We start from the raw sequence: 19,147 nt of genomic DNA, 5'->3' as shown, positions 1-19,147 counted from the left end.
TCACACAGTAAGACTAAGTGATGCTTGGGCTTCTAGTGCCTTTCACAGTCCCATGTGGCTTTGCTGGGTGTTGGACACGTAAGAGTGAGTGAAGAATCCATACTTGAGCATTGCCTCCGTTGAGAAGAGGGCTTCCAGAGGGGACCAGTGCTGTCTGTTACTTAGTACTGTTACTGCTGGGGAATGTCCTTGGCCAAGGGTAGGACGGTTTGGAAGGACATACTAAGAGAAGCAAGGTTCTTTGGGCACCATTTTGGCCCCTGTGGCTGCAGTCTGTGGTCCTGGTCATAGTTATCCCTAATATGTCTTTCATGGCTCTTTGTCTTCAACCCTACACCAGTTCACTGAACTATCTCAGGCTGCTCAGGACCTGTGGAACTCAGCCATGCAAGGGAAACCATGCAAGAGAGTGCAAGGCTCTGGGGGGCTGCTCTTGAGCCCCTCCTGCAGAGCTGCCTTCTGTGGCCATTTCTATGTGGCCAGGTGGTTCCCTGCCACTCTTGTTCTGTGCTGACTTCAGACCTACTTAGTGAAACTTGAAATTTGCCCAAGCTATATCCTGGGGAATGTGATACAACCCTCTTCCTATCCCTGGGATCTCACTAACCTCTCTGGCTTCTCTCCTGAGGAGGAGATGCAGACACAAGATTCACCACAGGTCCTTCAATTTCTCTTTTCCAGGTAGATCTCCCTTCCAGCTGCAGAAGGACATTCTACTTATTCTTACTATCTTGGGGGAACCTCCCTTATGACATATCCTAAATGTTCTTTGCACTGCCGTACTTAAGAGAAATAAAGGGAACTTAGAAATTAATTTTCTCTCTCAATGAGACCTTGTAGTGAATATTAAACTCTTATTGCTTCCACAGTGAGTTCTTTGTCCTGATACCTGCCCTTCACCTGAAACAATTCATGGTATTGATTCAGTGAGTGGAGAGACATAGAGCAACATCATTTATGGACACTAAAAAAACTTCATCTGGCTTATCTTTTCAAAACTATTACATAATAATGATGATGGGTTTTAATAGCTTCAGGTTTTAACTAGCTACTGTTTATCGAACAATTCCTATACACTAGGCTCTGTGCTAATCACTGTATGTGAATTATCTTAATTAATCTTCCCAACAACTGTGTGAAGAAGGCATATATTGTTGATCCCACTGTCCAGACAAGAAAAGTAAAGCTAAAAGAGATTAAATCATGTTCCTAAGGTCATACATGTAATAAGTGAGGGAGTAGAATGAGTATTGGAGTAGTCCAGGCAAGATGCTAGAAGCTGAAACCTCTTGAGACTGCATGTGTAAAGATGACGAGCTCTAGCACCATGTGAGGTGGGGTCAAGGTTCTAAGGCCACCATAGAAACATTGGCTTCTCTCCCAGTTTCCACCGCACTCCCCGTCTGGGTAACCTCAGCAGGTTACTCGACCCTATGAGGAGGTTCCCTTCTCTGTACAATGGAAATGGTTATCCACACCTATCTCTCAGGGAGGCTCTGGTAATTAAACACAATAATCTCAGCGAATGTGCTTGACCCATGTAGGATTTAAAGCAATAACTTGAGCATCATTACTAAGATGACTAAGACTTGGAGTCAGACTGTCTGTCTGGGGTCAAATCTTACCTTCATCATTTATTTGCTGTAGGATTCTGGGACACGATGTCTTCTTTCTGCCTTTGTTTCTTCATCTGGAACGTAGGAATAATGACAAGGTTATTATGAAGATGATTAGAATATACGTAAATGGCGTGGACCTGCATCGGGTACATAGTAAATGCTCAATAAATGTGTGGAGTAAGGCCAGGTGCGGTGGCTCAGGCCTGTAATCCCAGAACTTTGAGACACCAAGGCGGGTAGATCACTTGAGCCCAGAAGTTCCAGATCAGCCTGGGCAATGTGGCGAAACTCCGTCTCTACTAAAAAAAAAGTACAAAAAACTAGCCTGGTACGGTGGTGCTCGCCTGTAGTCCCAGCTACTCGGGAGGCTGAGGTGGGAGGATCACCTGAGCCCGGGAAGTCGAGGCTGCAGTGAGCCTAGATGGCACCGCTGCCCTCCAGCCTGGGCGATGGGAGTGGGGTAGCGGAAGGCAGAGCCATAGCGCAGCAGAGCGGCCGTTAGTTGCATATCTAGGAGCTAAAATGTCTCCACCGGGGGGCTCACGGCCACAGCCGCAACTTGCAGAGTGCGGGGCAGAGGGGAGGGGAGAGAGATGAAGTGAGGAAGGAGGAGGGGGAGAAAAAGAATGAGAGGCAGGGAACAGACAGTCATAGGCAAGGAGGGACACACATAGGCACAGAGAGAAAAAAGAGAGTACAAAGACAGGGAGAGAACGGAGAGATACATAGAAAGTCAAAGACAGAGATGCACAAACAGAGAAAATTGAACACAGAGAGATGGTAAGACAGAGAGCAGCACTCAGAGAAACACAAAGAGAGACAGAGAAACGGGAGAAAGAGAAGAGAGAGAGTCATGATTGTCTGGGCTCCGGCATGGTCCTCCAAGTCCTCTGCGTGTGTCCCCAGGCCCTGCTTTCATGGCTTGGATCCAGGGGAAACAAAGCCCGTGGTGGTAGAGGGTCTGTCCTAACATGTTTGCTCACGGAAGGCCAAGGACAGTTGCTTCAGAGTGCACAAGACCAAAGCAGGAGCACCAGGTGTGATGCCAGGGGTCTTTGTCCTCGGGCCAAAGGTCAGAAATTTGGGTTCCTCTTTGCCACCTCTTTCAGAACAGTCTCACTGGTATTACATTGGAAGGCATGTTTTCGCAGCTGTCCCTTTCTGAAATTCAAGCCGATGTCATTATCTGCCCTCTGGTAATCAATGGCCAGCCTTCTCTTAAGAAGATCAATTTTTACTTAAAGTGCAAGGATTTCTTTTCCTCCTGAGAAAATAATCAAGGCAGCCCAATTAATTATTTCTGTTGCTAAGTTTGGAATTTCTCATTTTTATAAAGGTTGGGAGGGTTGGTGGCAGTAACATAGATTTTTAAATCATAGAGAACTGGATCTGCAAAGCAGCTTTTCCATCTTACTGTGTGACCATGGGCAGATGACCACCCTGAGCCTGTTTCCTCACCTCCTCAAGCAGTTATGATAAAAATGCCATATGGATAAAACACCTAACATGGTGCCTGGCATCAAGAAAGCACCTTGCAAGGTGAGGGGCAGAAAGGGGAGGGGAGAGAGATAGAAAAGTGAGGAAGGAGGAGGGGGAGAAAAAAGAATGAGAGCAGAAAACAGTCATAGACAAGGAGGGACACACAGAAACATAGAGACAAAAGAGACCGAGATGTAGACAGAGTGCAAAGACAGGGAGAGAACAGAGAGATGATAGAAAGTCAAGTACCTTATCTACAAAAGCTGGTGACAGTGGTACTAGTAGTAACAGCAATGGCATAAAGGCTGCGTTTCATTTATCATAAAATTATGTTCATATTTATGAATGTAGTAGAAGATGAAGCATTTAAATACATGAATATCTTTGCTGTTTGTTTGTAGTATATTTGACATACTCACTGAAACATTTCCTGCCTTGCTGTAGCTAGGTTGGTCATTATTCATTACTCATAGGTACAAGGAATAGCACATACGAAGGATCTAAAGCTGCACTGAGCATTCATGTTCCAAGACGGAGCTGGGACTATGGCATAGAAGGATGTGGCTGGATAGGGGCATACAACCAGGTTATAAAATCTCTTACATGCTAGATGAGCAGAGAGCTCATCTGAAAGCAATGGGGAGCCCTGGGAGATGCATAGGCAGGGGCTGAAATAAAACAGAATAGTGGGGCAAACAAGCAACAGTAGTATCATTTGAATGAGGAGAGAGAAAATGCTGTTATGACAGCTGCAGTCTGTGGACCTCCCTTATGGAAAGAAACACTGTTGCCCCCACCATGGTGTCAGAAGGTAGCCACATAATCACAAAGCCTACACTTGCTAGCTTGACATCCCCTTGATCACCTGATGCCTCTGTACATCCAGCCATCTCCCCCTCCTTATAAACCTTCAGATTCAGTGACATAGCACATTCACCAATGGACTAGCAGGAAAAGCATGTGCCTCCCTGAATCATGGATTCCTTTGCTTCTAGGCCCTGGCTCTTTCCTATTTCTGCCATGGTTGCCTGACAGACACCCTGTACTTAAGGCAGACTTAAGTGCTTGCTGTTTCTATCCTTCCCCACACATTCCTGCCTCCTTTGCCTAAAATGTTCCCTCCCCCAGTACTGACACATAGCCCACCTATGCTCAAGTTCCAGTCAAGTTGCCATGTAACCCTTCCCTTGTCTCCCAGGCCAAAGTGACTCCTCCCTCCTTGGAATGCCCCAAACTACCAATTTGTGTCCCTCATCCACTCTTGTGATGCCTTAAATTATAGTTATTTGACCTTCACTGCTAATACAAGATTCTGCCAGCTGCTGAGAATCGATTCCAATTATGAGTGTCTATCTAGTCCAATTATATATGTATGTATATTCCAATTACGCATTCCAGAACTGGGGAGATAACCACAGCATGGGTTCAGGGGACCCACTGGACTCACTGGACCCACTGTGAGGCAGATCAAGCTAAAACTCCATTGATCACCTGACTTCCATAACCCCTACTCTGACTGGTGGACCGCAGTGACTTTTTCTTGGAATTAGTGTCTGTTCAGAGGCAGTGTCCAGTAATCGCAGAAACACAGTCACACTGGTAAAAGGCCATAGGTCCCTTTGGGAAAAGCCAGAAGAAGGGTAAGCTGTATACATTTTTGGCAGTGTAGCAGGACCCTTCATGAAGGTACTCTCTTCATTCAAGGGGTTCCTGATTGCAAACTGTATCAAGTCTGGGAATTGATTGTTTTTGCTATCATAACGTGCAATTGCCTTTTGTTTATGTGCAGATATCATCATGAGACCCAGCTATGCTCCTGGATGGTTTTACCACAAGTCCAATTGCTATGGTTACTTCAGGAAGCTGAGAAACTGGTCTGATGCCGAGGTAAGAAACTTGCTGCCTGCTTGGCCTGGCCTTTCTAGAGCAAAGGACCAGCCAGAGCCCCAGATCTCATTTGATTCAGGATCAAGTGTCCTTCCTGGGCACTATGAAGAGAAGCCCCTTTGGCTGGTGAAATGGAGAGAAGAGGGTTGTGTGTTCAACTCATTCAATTCTGTAAGCATTGCTGAAGCAGGTGCTGTATGCCAGACCCTAGATGGGCTACAAGCACATACGGATACATAGGAAAGAGCCCCTACCCTCAGCAAGCTCACTGTCAGTAAAGGAGACAGAAATACATCAATCAAAGGAGGAAGAGAAGATGAGGAATTCACAGAAAGGATAATGGAGTTTCTGTACGAGATTTACCAGAAAGAGAGTGGTGTGTAGACATGCCTGGAGCAGACACCTTGGAGCCGCTGACAGAAGGTGAAGCAGTCCAAGAAAATGTGGAAACTTTTCCGCTGCTCTACACAGTCCACAAACCTGTCCATTTTATTTCACTGAAGCTTTGTCTGAGAGATAACCAAATAGACAGTCAAAGTAAGTTATCTCAGCCACATATGGGGAGTGGATGCTGCTGAATTGTGATTAACTGGGGGAGCCATATAGGTACATTTGGCATGATCTGGGCCTATGCGGTCTTAGAATCCCTGTATAAAACTAGACAATGAAAAGCAGAAAACAAAACAAACAAACAAACAAACAAAAAAACAAGAATGAAGCACCTATCACATGCCAGCTACTGAGGCTATGAACGTATTCTCCAGCCTTAGAAAGCCCAGGATTAATGCAGGATTGCGACATTTAAACAGAACCTTTCAATACAGCATGAGTATAAATGACTTTCCCAAGTTTACACTGAGAGTAACTGACACAGCAACCCCAGCAAAGTCTGAGCTGAGTCCTGAATAATTGTATAAAAAGGGGAGAGAAACAGAGTGAAGAAAGGGTTTCCCAGACTCTGTCCCCGGAAAGAAAATGAGCTCGTGGAGAGGAATAGACTTTCTCTATGAAAACAGAGGGAACAAAGAGGAAGATGTCTGGGAACCGAGGAGTAATAGAGACCTGAGTTTACATCACTACTCTGCCACTCCCTAGGTACCTCCCTTTACCTGTTTCCCTACTGGAAAGTGGGATAATACTTTTTACCTCATGGACTTGTCGGGAGGATTCATTAAAACGACTCGCATAAAGCCTATGGCACATGGTAGATGCCAATTCAGGGTCTCAAGAAAGAACAGCCCACAGGATTGACACTGAACCTTAACAAAGTTAACAGGACCAAGGTGCAGAGAGGGTGCTAGGACAGCGAAGCCAAAGAGGACCTCTCAAACCCAACAAGAGCTGTGCAGCTCCCTGATTCCTCGCCAGTGTTGCTACCGCCCTTGGCTCTTGAGACCCCTGGAAGCTGATGGAGGCAACGTGAGAAGCACATGGACGTCCGACCTTGAGCTTGAGAGGCAGAGGCCTGAGTTCCAGTTACAGCCCCAGCAGTACCAGTTATGTGGACTGGGAGGGAGGCTATCACATACATACTCCAAGCCTCCAAGCCTGTTTCCCCTTCTGACACAGGATCTTTTGTGGCTGGTATAGAGTGGGCACTCAATAAATGCTGTTGGTCTTCTGGCTGGCATGCCTCATGGGCCTGAGAATTAAATAGAATTACAGTGATAGAAGCATGCTGGTATTGTAAGTGGTTTGTAAGTGTGAGGACTAAATTATTATTAAATAGTAATCACATCTAATCTTGGATAAATTAGTAAAAGCAAGAATGGGAACCCAAACTAAAATTTTATTGAATTAATTCAATTTCTTGTCATGTAACACAACCCCAGAAGAGAATAAAGTTTATATACATACACCCATATATATAAACATTTGCCTTGTTTAATTGAACAATAGGTTTCTGGTTACAGAATAAGAATTTATCATGTCATGTGTTTCATACAATCCTTAAAACAGTGAGTGATTACCATTTATTTGCCCACAAGAAAAATTCAGATTGCATGGCCTTGGATATGAAAGAAGACAGCACTTTTGCAAAGGAAGAAGGAAAAACTGGGGATCGATATGCAGACATACAGAAGTAAAACAGATTTGGGATTAGAGCTGAAAGTTTTAAAAGTTGCAACAAAGCAGATAGTTACATATCTGCCTCTAGTGCCCAGGAAACCCCCAAATCCAACCAGATTTGGAGGCATGGTTACTGCTGAGGAAAGACAAAGGGGTAGGCATATTCACCTCCAATCGGCAGGAATTCTACACCAGCACGGGGAGCTGTCTCCTCTCCTCTGGAGGATCACCTCACATGTTTAGGCAATTGATCCATGCCCATTCACTAGCAAGTCAAAATAAGTTACAGACCACTGCTTACAATTTACAATGTGTTATTCTTATGTAATATAGGGTAATAATAATTTAAAATAAACACAATATAGGGAGAGCTGGGCTCTCTTCCTGTGTCCAGTTGCCCATTCCTGATCCTCTGTCTCCCCATCCATAAACTAAAGGTGGGCCCCACCTCCTTAGGCTGCTGTTAGGACCGAACGGTGAGGTGCCCAGTGTGCTGGAAGTGTCCTGCAAAGAGCACTGCCATAATGTCTGTTCTCTGATACACATTGTGTTCACATACTGACACCTCTAAAATCAGGTGTGTGCTACAAACACACTGTGTCACAGTATATCATAGATTCATTGACAGTGATTTTATTTTCTTTCTTCGTGGGACACAAAATAATGGCACATTTTACAATCAGCAGTTTCTTACATCTGTTGAAATGCAGTACTATAATACGATAGGCCTCATGACAGGTCCTAGGTAGCAGTAATTATTTTACAGATGAAGAAACTGAGCCTCAGAGAGGTGAAGTGACTTGTCAAGGTCACATACACCACTGAGAGGCAAGATCAGGACCCCGGGCATGTCCTCAGACCCAAAATCTCTTGCCCTGGCCTTGTACTGCCTCTTTCTCTGAGACCGAACGCTGCAGCAGTTGTGTTTTTTCCCAGGGTGGCAGGCAGCCTTCTGTGGTGCTTAGAGCACGATGTGTGGAGGAAGTGGGGGCTGCGTGAGTCCCTCCTTCTTGGCACGCTAGCGTTCTGAGGGGAGGGCTGTGCTTTAAACATGCAGGCATAATTAACAGGACCTCTCCTTGTACATAGCTCGAGTGTCAGTCTTACGGAAACGGAGCCCACCTGGCATCTATCCTGAGTTTAAAGGAAGCCAGCACCATAGCAGAGTACATAAGTGGCTATCAGAGAAGCCAGCCGATATGGATTGGCCTGCACGACCCACAGAAGGTAACCTCAGACTTGGCCACAAAGGCCCTCTTGGGAAAGCCAGGCTGGCATCCTCTTTTTGGGGAATGACCTCCCGGCCTATAACAAGGACACAGCGGGTGGATCTTCTCCAGATGTGCCTCCAGCTGACGGAGACCAAAGTCTCAAGGTCAGGGGCCCAGTTCTGGCCCTTGGTGGAGGATATGATTTAAATGACTCCATTGTATAGACCTTTGTCTAATTAAGGCCCTCCTGAATGGCAGAACACAAAATTACCAGCTTTCTAGAGCCTTAAAAAGTGTGTGTGTGTGTGTGTACGCACACAGGCCTATTATGAGACAGATTAATCAAATCTCCATTGGATCTTGAGTTAAAGTTGAAAACTTTCAGCTAGCCTTTTTTTTTCAGATGCTGTAATTTTTTTTATGTTATCCTTGATGTTTTTCACTGTAACTTCCTGTTCTTCTCATCAATACCTTCTTGTAAGAAATGACGTGAGTGGTCTTTGTAAGGAACAGCTGGTTGGTGAGGTCTAGGTGTGGGGTCTTCAGTTCACAGATTCTTGGTGGGGCTTCTTTAGTTGACTCAGACAAACACAGGGAACATAAAGCCGGAAGCCCCATACTTCCTGCTTCTTAATAAAACTGCTGAAGATACCACATGTTCTTTCACCCTCTTTCATGAATATGTATGTGTTCATCCTTTAGTACTTGTCTATAAACATCTTATGGCTTTTTCTCTTTTTAAATATTATGTTACAGAAAAACAGATAATCCTTTACCATAGTTGTTACAAATATTTTATACAATTATTTCATTTTTAATGTCATTTATTTGACTATCAGAAATTTTACATTTTTATGTATTCACATTGCTATCAATCAGAACCCTGTCATTCAGATGGAGTAAATATTTACATCTATTTCTATTTTTTGCAGTAATATTGGTAATGTTTTCCTATTAGCGGTTGAGTGGAATGACTTTCTCTTTTTCCTTCTTTAAGCATTTCTGTACTTTCCCAATGTTTGCAATGAAAACCATGTTTTAAAGGGGACTGAGGGGACTTCCTTGGCTGTGGCAGGTGGGTTGCTGAGCTGTACACTTCTCCATCTCCTGTTGTTGCAGAGGCAGCAGTGGCAGTGGATTGATGGGGCCATGTATCTGTACAGATCCTGGTCTGGCAAGTCCATGGGTGGGAACAAGCACTGTGCTGAGATGAGCTCCAATAACAGTAAGTTACAATGCACCACCCCTCACCACTTCCCAATGCGCAGACTCTTCCCTTTACCTAGTAAGCACAAAAATAGGCACAGGGGACCACTGCCCTCCTCATTCCACACTAACAATTCTTTTTTTTTCTTTTGAATTTCTTTTTTTTATTATTATACTTTAAGTTTTAGGGTACATGTGCACATTGTGCAGGTTAGTTACATATGTATGCATGTGCCATGCTGGCGCGCTGCACCCACTAACTCGTCATATAGCATTAGGTATATCTCCTAATGCTATCCCTCCCCCCTCCCCCCACCCCACCACAGTCCCCAGAGTGTGATATTCCCCTTCCTGTGTCCATGTGATCTCGTTGTTCAGTTCCCACCTATGAGTGAGAATATGCGGTGTTGGGTTTTTTGTTCTTGCGATAGTTTACTGAGAATGATGATTTCCAATTTCATCCATGTCCCTACAAAGGACATGAACTCATCATTTTTTATGGCTGCATAGTATTCCATGGTGTATATGTGCCACATTTTCTTAATCCAGTCTGTCATTGTTGGACATTTGGGTTGGTTCCAAGTCTTTGCTATTGTGAATAGTTCCGCAATAAACGTACGTTTGCATGTGTCTTTATAGCAGCATGATTTATAGTCCTTTGGGTATATACCCAGTAATGGGATGGCTGGGTCAAATGGTATTTCTAGTTCTAGATCCCTGAGGAATCGCCACACTGACTTCCACAATGGTTGAACTAGTTTACAGTCCCACCAATAGTGTAAAAGTGTTCCTATTTCTCCACATCCTCTCCAGCACCTGACACCAACAACTCTTTTCTCCAGCAGGGCAGTGGCCTTGCTACAGACATTGGTTACCAACCTTCAGTCCTTTGTGATCACTTTACAGTCTTTGTCATATCAATGTACCAGCTGTTCTGTTATTTACTCAATATTTTATTTAAATCCATTCATTTTTTTCTGAAATACACTTATTTTAAAATCACATTCTATAACGTGAGAGGGATATATATCCCATTTTGGGAAGCCCAGACCACAGGGAATAAATATATGTGGTGAAAACAGATAAATCTCTTCTGACTTCTTTAAAATGAGGGTTTGCATTGAGCCCTGGAAAGTCAGTCTTTGCCTGAGTTCTTCCCTCCTGTCTGTTTCCCTGAATCCTGTCCCCAGAATGTGGTGGCCTGAAGCTCAGCTCAGGCTGCACACATGCGCATGAGCCTTCTCCTTTCTCTGGCCTGCTTTCATTCTTTGTCTTTATGCTCATGAGTTAGACTTTTCAGCATTCACACTGGTGACATCTTGGGCTGGATACTTCTTGGTTGTGGGGGCTATCCTGTACATTGCAGGAGGTTGAGCAGCATCCCTGGTCTCTAATCAGTAGGTGCCAGTAGCACTCCTCCTCCCAGGTCGTGACAATCAAAAATATCTCCAGGCATAGCCAAGTGTTTCCTGTGGGGGGCAAATTCACCCCCTGGTGAGAACCATGATTAATAAGCGGTGTAGAAAACTTCAGCTGTACAAGATCACAGAATATTAAAGAATACTCAATGCCAAAGGTCATATACTTGAGAATATCCCAGTGGGTCTAATAGGCCATCATAGTGACACCAGGACCCCCTGCCAGCCAAGAAGTCGGCCTGGGGCAGGCCTGGGCTGAGGTCTCAGCTATTGGGCTGGGGTAGGGAGGGACTTGGTCGCCCCCAGCAGGACATGGGGGCAATTTACTGTTGTCAGAGGAATAAACTTATAAGAAGGAAAGAGAGAGTGAGAAAACTTTCTAACAGCATAAGGCAAAGGGCAGGCATGAGGAGACACACTCTGAGGAAAGCCCTCAGAGATAAACCGCCATAGAGGGGATTTTCACAGACCAGTGAGAGCACAGCTGCTGCTGTTCAAGGCAGAAGTCAGCTCAAATGGAAAAAGCACAACCAAAACCAATAGGTAGAGGCTATCAACAAGTGGATTTTTACTCTAATCAAGGAAAAAATTTTAAACAGTTAGCACTGCTCAAACACATAATGAGCTACCCCAGGAAGTAGTGAGAAAGCTTATAACCAGAGTTAACCAAGCAAAAGGTGGACATTGTAGTTGTTATTGCAGTTGACGCATTAAAAGTGTTAGAAGCGAGGCTCCGTGGCACAAAAGAATCAAATGAGGAACACTGTAAAAATACCAATATCAGGGATTCGCTTTTCAGACCTGCAGCATCATAATCTCTGGGACTGGAGGCCAGACCTGCTTTGGGAGCAGTAGACCAGATGCCTCCCTAAGTCCCTCACATTCCCCAGATTCTGACATTCCCATTGGACAAAGTCCTCAAACGAAAGTCCTTTCCCTGTGAGTCGATGATCACATCAGCAAAATTCAGTAGCGAAGTTGCCTCTGTTGTGTGGATGGGAACCAGAAGCCTGAAGCTCTCTGAGAACAGCACGTCTTTGGGTTCCTTTCCTTTCCCATGGTTACTCACCCAGCTCGTGGCTGTCAGAACACAGGCTCTCAAGGCAGAAAAGCCCAAGGAATGAAGCAAGGATTTGAGAGAAACTGGTGGAAGGTAGAATTTAAAAGCCCATCCCCCTCAGCCACATCAGTACAATGGATTTTGCTCCCCACTCAGTTTCTATTTTTTTAATTCAAAATGTATATTAATGCCCCAATATACAGCCACACACACATTCTTGTTCTGTCTTTGTGACAGGGCTGTTCCTTTTTTATAACTCTTTAGAAAGAATTCCAGAGCATTTTATTTTGTGTGTCCCTCTCTCACCCTTTCTGACTCTCCCCTTTACATCAAAATGTGTTTTGTGACTCTGGAAAATTGCAGCTTGCAATGTTTCCTGATGTTTTGCTGGTCCACTTTGAGACATTTAATAATGATAACTTGGGTTTTGCAGTTGGAAAATAAATTTCATATTCAGTATACATTGAGGTCAAGAGCATGGGTTCTGCATTCTGAATGCCCAGGGTAGAATTCCAGCTCCTCCTAGCTGAGCTGTGTGACCCTGTGCAGATCTCTGACTTCTCTGTGCCTCAAATGCCTCTTTATAAAAAGGAGGAAATAATCGCCCTAATCATCTGAATACATGTGGCATGCTTATCACGTGCAAGCTAGGCTCATGGCTCCGTGGCCTGGAGAAAAGGGAAAGTAAGGTTTCTCACTCACCCTTCCCTGCACTCCGCCTCTGATGAGGTGGGAAAAGCAGACCTCTCACTTAGTGCCTATAGTGAGCTGGGCTGTGCTTGATTGTTTGAAGCTGCTATTCTAGCTTATCCATAGGCTCAATGGGCCGCAACCTCAAAAGGACCTGCTGATGAGAGAGTCAGTCTCAAGCCTGGCCCATGGCCTTGTGCCGTGTTCTCTTTGCCCCACACTGTGAAAGTACCCACAAGCTTGCAGGCCCTGTTTCATTTATACTCTGTGGCCCCTGCGCTGAGCACTACGGATGCAGGCATGGGCAGGCTCCATCCTCTGTGGCTCCGAGAACTAGGAGTGGGAGGGGCACACCTCACCCCCTCCTCTCCCCAGGGTTCTCACCCACCCACACGCACTGGGAACAGGGCCAGATCTGCAGGTCAGGGCCCAAGCAGACACCTAGCCAGGGAACAACTCCTCGCTCTGCTGCAGACACCCATGGAAGACAAGTGATGCTGTGGAGCTTGGCTTCTGGGAGGGAAATAGCTGGATCTCACCTCAAAAATACTTCAGTCCTTCAAAAGGCCACCTCTGCCTTGGGCTCTCTCCTTTTTCATAAGCAGATGGCCTTTTGGGATGTGAATGGCTTTAGCAGCTTTCAGTTCTTTGAACTTTGAACAGGAGCTTCTTAGAGCCTCAGCTGTGGGCTTGAGGACAGGCCACACTCAGATCCTCACTGCATCCTGCCTCAACACAAGAGCCCCTCATTCTCAGTTGATTCATGTCAACCCCTGCCTTTCCTCAAAAGCAGTGCTGGAGTGGAGCTTTTGCCATGGTGTGTGACATTTAAAGTGTTTTTCTTTCATTGGGAAAGTTAGTATCTGTATTACGGTTCTCCAGGGAAACAGAAGTAGTTGGATGTATATATAGAGAGACAGAGATTTACTTTGAGGAATTGGCTCATGCAATTGTGGGGGCTGTGAAGTCTCAAAACCGCCGGACAGGCCAGCAGCCTGGAAATTCTTGCAGGACTTAATGTTGTTGTCTTGAGTCCAAAGACGGTCTGGAGGCAGAACTTCTTCCTCTTTGGGAGACAGATCTTTTCTCTTAAGGCCTTCAATTGATTGGAGGAGGCCCACCCACATGATGGAGGGCCATCTGCTTTACTCAAAGTCTACTGATTGTTAAACGTTAATCACATCTAAAAAACACCTTCGCAGCAATCAAACAACTGTACATCATAGTCTAGCTAAGTTGACACATAAAGTCAACCATCATATCGCCTTATCTATGCTTCCAAGAAAAACACCCAGATAACTCTGGCAAGCTCAGTATAGTACTGAATGGATTTAAATGTCTGTTTATTTTCTTACAGACTTTTTAACTTGGAGCAGCAACGAATGCAACAAGCACCAACACTTCCTGTGCAAGTACCGACCATAGAGCAAGAATCAAGATTCTGCTAACTCCTGCACAGCCCCGTCCTCTTCCTTTATGCTAGCCTGGCTAAATCTGCTCATTATTTCAGAGGGAAAACCTAGCAAACTAAGAGTGATAAGGCCCCTACTGCACTGGCTTTTTTAGGCTTAGAGACAGAAACTTTAGCACTGGCCCAGTAGTGGCTTCTAGCTCTAAATGTTTGCCCCGCCATCCCTTTCCACAGTATCCTTCTTCCCTCCTCCCCTCTCTCTGGCTGTCTTGAGCAGTCTAGAAGAGTGCATCTCCAGCCTGTGAAACAGCTGGGTCTTTGGCCATAAGAAGTAAAGATTTGAAGACAGAAGGAAGAAACTCAGGAGTAAGCTTCTAGCCCCCTTCAGCTTCTACACCCTTCTGCCCTCTCTCCATTGCCTGCACCCCACCCCAGCCACTCAACTCCTGCTTGTTTTTCCTTTGGCCATGGGAAGGTTTACCAGTAGAATCCTTGCTAGGTTGATGTGGGCCATACATTCCTTTAATAAACCATTGTGTACATAAGAGGTTGCTGTGTTCCAGTTCAGTAATGGTGAATGTGGAAAAGTGAAATAAGACCAAGAAATACACCCAAGTGCTTCTTCGTCTCCTTCATCTGAGTCTCTGCCTCCTCCACCCCAGCAACAGCACTGGTTCAAGGAGAGGAGAGATGCAGGTGACATGCCTGCCAACTTCTGAGCAAGGTTGGGCGAGTGGGTGCTATTTAGTTGTAAGTGCTTCTCAGCTTATGAGGGGGATGACAGTCACAGCAGGTATGGTGGAGCTGACCTGGACCCTGGACACTCTTCTGCCCCACTGCCACTGACAACATGTGTGGCCTTGTGTGACTGTCTTTGCCCTGTGAGGTTTGCAATGGCTTATGGGGTGGTTACTTCAATAATAAGGATGTGATTTTGCCTGCAAACAGATATATGACTCCCCAGGTCATGAATCTGCGTGGTCATGTAAACAGAAGCAAATATGGACTCAATGATTATAGCGTATGGCTGTGGTATGATCACATTTGCATTCCTTAGAGGGAAATGCCACCAGACAAGAGAGGCCATGTGGGTTGGCCATGCAGTTCAGGCTGTGTAGATCACTTGCTTCATCCATGATGTGCTGCCAACCGGCAAACACACCAAGTCTTATTCCCTAGTCTGAGAACATTCCCTCTCATCTTAGCAGCTATTGAGTGCTGGCTGAAAGAAGAGTAAAAAGAAAGGGGAAAAGGAAGTCATGGAGCCTCTGCCCTAACCAGTTCTCCTTCTACTCTCCCTTCCTTTCTTCTTCCTTCCTTCATCACTCCCTTGTCATTCTTTTGGTTGTCAAAGACGAAAACACTAGAAATAATGTATTGCTCCTCTCAAGTATAAAAAGGCTGGATAACCCAAAAGATAAATCTCCTAATAGTGATATTTCAGACAAGGTGACAGGCAAATGGAAAAGGCTCATTCTTTCAAAGCATATAGTTAGCTTCAGCAAAACTGCAACCACCAACTCCTAAGAGGGTTCTGGGCAAGTCACTGTCAGAGAAACAAACAAAATTATCAGACTGCATGATAGAGATAAAAGATAAATTGGGGTGGCTCATGCCTGTAATCCCAGCACTTGGGGAGGCCGAGGCGGGCAGATCACAAGGTCAGGAGATCGAGACCATCCTGGCTAACATGGTGAAACCCTGTCTCTACTAAAAATACAAAAAAATTAGCCAGGTGTAGTGGCGGGTGCCTGTAGTCCCAGTTACTCAGGATGCTGAGGCAGGAGAATGGTGTGAACCTGGGAGGCGGAGCTTGCAGTGAGCCGAGATCGCGCCACTGCACTCCAGCCTGGGTGACTGAGCAAGACTCTGTAGTATTACCTGTAGGAACCGAAAAAAAAAATGCAAAGGAAATACGGCTGAGAATATCTCAGAAAGGTAGAAGCTCTCAGTTTTTTCTGACTGTGGCACATATGAAAGTTAAAAAAAGGAACATCATGGCCCACCTCCCTCTCCTAATTTATTTGCTTTTTCAAGAGGAAAAATACCTCATGATAGCAAAGAAGTAGAGATGAACAAAATAAAAATCAAAAAAATTACAGATAGCAAATCTACTGAGACAAAATAAAGTCAAGTCATTCTATAAATATTTACAATATATAAAAATATATACAATATATTTAAAAATAGTTCCAATTGAAAAGCATCACCAACTTAAGACCATCTTGGCAATGTAATAATAACAAGGCTCCCTCCCTGAAATTGCTGAAATGCTGACAGTCTGCATGTGCACATACGCTGGGAAAGGCATGGATAAGCAGTCACCCATCTTATTGGAAGCCTGGGATAGTACGGAGTTAATTCTAGAACTGTCATGATTTTCATTGATGTATGTAAAATTTTAATAATCCTCAATAATTCACTGAGTGGATATATCATTCAACATATCTTTATTGAATGCATGCTGTGCACCAAGAACTCATTTTAGAAGCTGAGAATCCATCAGTGAGCAAAATAGATAAAATTCCTTGCAATCATAGAGTATCCATTTCATCACGGATGGGGAGAGGATGTAGACAAACAACAGACTAAATAAGTAAAGGACATAGTATGAGAGGATGACAAGAGCTGTGGTGAAAACATAAAGCCAGGAAGGGGCACAGGGAACAGGGATGTGTTGGAGTGTGTATGGAATAGGTGTTATGCTTCCCCTCCTCCTTTGGTCACAACTGACAGCCAGACTGTTTCACCATTAAAAAAAATGTATGGGTTTATGTCACTCCACAGTCCATAAGTATATTTGAGCTTCAGGTATAACTCGACCAACAGCTCAACAAAGTTACCAGACGGGAGTTTCCTCTATTTTGTGGCCATTTTTTGCTGGGGATTAGCTTCATTTTCTGGCCCCGTCTAATGCAAGGTGGCTGAAGCAGGTCCAGCCTCACCTCTACCAGGAAAGAGATCCACAACCCTTAAACAGGAGCCTCCAAGTTAAGCCTCATTGGCCAGGAAAGGCCCTACATGAGTTATGTGCTCATTCTCCAACAGATTAAGGTAGCGAGGAGGATGGAATGTGATGATTAACTTAGCTAAGTCATCACCTGTAACTCCTCTAGAGCCCAGGAATTTACGCAGCTTCACCTGAAGGACAGGACCACTTCTCACCCATGTGGTGGCTTTGTAGAAATTGAAAAAAAAAAGATGCCCCTTCTTTGTAAGAAGACATAGCCCCACGGTCTCTCAGAATCAAGACAGGCTGGAATTTAGCCCTTTCTTGTCCTCTTAGTTGTGTGCCTTTGCGCAGTGCACAAACTAGGCAGTCCTATTCTGTGGCCCACTGTACATGAAAGGGGAGTAGGGCAGAGTGGTTCTCAACCCAGGGGACCAAGGACCATGCTTTGGGAAATTTTATCCTAAGGCCTTACTGCAATAATTTAGAACCAGGAGTCTCAACTGAGACTAGAGAAGCATCTGATGCAAGAGAAAATTCAGGTAAATGTTGTTTCCTGAGATGTGCCTGTTTATATGACTCCAGCCATGGCTCATGGCAGTTTATTATGGTGGGAAGAGCAAAGGGTTAAGAGTTAAGCCACACTAGAACTGGCTGACTCTGCCTCAAACTGGCTGGGTGACATTTAGCCTACAGTGTCGGAGCCTTTGTTTTCTTTTCTCCGGGATTTGAGGATTAAATTAGTTAAGATATGTGATGCATTTGGAATGGGGTCTGCCATAAATGCTTAGCAAATGTTATTGTCTCCATTTTAAATCTTTGTTATCGCGAATATATGTCTCTCTTCCAAACCACAGTTTATCTATAAAATGGGGGCCTTAAACTAAATCCCAATGCTTATAGGGTTTAGTTAGATGTGAATAAGTGGAGTGGTCTCTTGTAGGGCAATTTGAACTGGGAAATGAGCATGGAAATCGATTTCTTTCAACCATATGACAGCCAAACAAAGCAGGTCTGTTGACCTTTGCCCATGGGGCCAGTTGACAACCCTGGAATAAACAATCCCTTCCAGCTCCAGCATTATCTTGTTCTGTTTATATCTGGATCGTGTACTTCCCTAAGTCAAGAATCAGTCTCTAAAGTCACTGAGAACTTTTACAAAAGTAAGTGAATATGAAACAAAAGAGTATGCACAATAATAGTGGATCAGATGTGTATCCTACTTGAGGACAGTCATTTCAGGCTATGTTGGAACCAAGGAACAGACAGTATAGACATATAAGCAGGTTATGAAAGTAGAAGTTTATGAGCAACCTCAAGGCCCTGCCCTGTAGCCCAAGGACCCCATGAAGACAGCTGGAGAGGAAATTTTAGGGACAAGGTGGAGCAAAAAGAAATCTGCAGGTGGAATCCTGGATTTGGGAGTAATGACTTTGACTGTAAACCTTTTTAAGGTTCTAGAATATAGTATTATGTCATAGTAAATTCATAGTCAATAGTAAATACATGATTGATTGATCATATCTTATTTAAAACTATTACTGCTTCCAAAAACTTCAGAAGATAGAATTAAGACAATGAACAGGTCTAGAATCTGATAACCTAGAAGGATGTGGCTGGGTGCGGTGGCTCATGTCTGTAATTTGCACTTTGGGAGGCCGAGGCAGGTGTATCACCTGAGGTCAGGTTCGAGACTAGCCTGGCCAACATAGTGAAACCCCGTTTCTACTAAAAATACAAAAATTAGCCAGGTGTGGTGGCGGGCGCCTGTAATCCCAGCTACTTGGGAGGCTGAGGCACAAGAATTGCTTGATCCCGGGAGGCAGAGGTTGCAGTGAGCCGAGATGGCACCACTGCACTCAAGCCTGGGTGACAGAGACGCTGTCTCAAAAAAAAAAAAAAAAAAAAGGAAACAATGCATTGATTTTCATTGAAACACAAAATTTTTTTGTATTACAAATTAAAATTGAATCACCACAATACCTATGAATAAACATTGCAAAAATAAGGGGAGGATTAGCATAGAAAAAAAGAAAAGCAGATAAACAGCTCAATAGGAAAAGCCAGGGAATAAGGGGAGGAGATCAGAAAAATTGTTCTCCATTTATTCAAATAAATTACAGATAATGTGATATCCACTCCATGC

The 19,147-nt window shown here is 44.4% G+C and overlaps 1 protein-coding gene across 2 annotated transcripts in view; it reads left to right on the top strand.

Annotated features, from left to right (window-relative positions):
* Nucleotides 1–14,666, top strand: part of REG4 (regenerating family member 4) — a 38,787-nt gene extending 24,121 nt beyond the window's left edge. For both annotated transcript variants that reach the window (XM_055355534.2, XM_055355536.2), the window contains 4 exons: nt 4,888–4,985; nt 8,145–8,282; nt 9,386–9,491; nt 13,998–14,666. In XM_055355534.2, the coding sequence (XP_055211509.2) occupies nt 4,888–4,985; nt 8,145–8,282; nt 9,386–9,491; nt 13,998–14,065 (410 nt within the window). In that variant the 3' untranslated portion in view covers nt 14,066–14,666. The remainder of the gene's footprint in view (nt 1–4,887; nt 4,986–8,144; nt 8,283–9,385; nt 9,492–13,997) is intronic.
* Nucleotides 14,667–19,147: the final 4,481 nt, after the last annotated feature.

The sequence above is a fragment of the Gorilla gorilla genome, chromosome 1 (assembly GCF_029281585.2).
Source record: "Gorilla gorilla gorilla isolate KB3781 chromosome 1, NHGRI_mGorGor1-v2.1_pri, whole genome shotgun sequence".
Lineage (NCBI taxonomy): Eukaryota > Metazoa > Chordata > Mammalia > Primates > Hominidae > Gorilla > Gorilla gorilla.
Note: the sequence above shows the minus strand (reverse complement) of the source record. Positions and strands in the feature narration are given on the sequence as shown.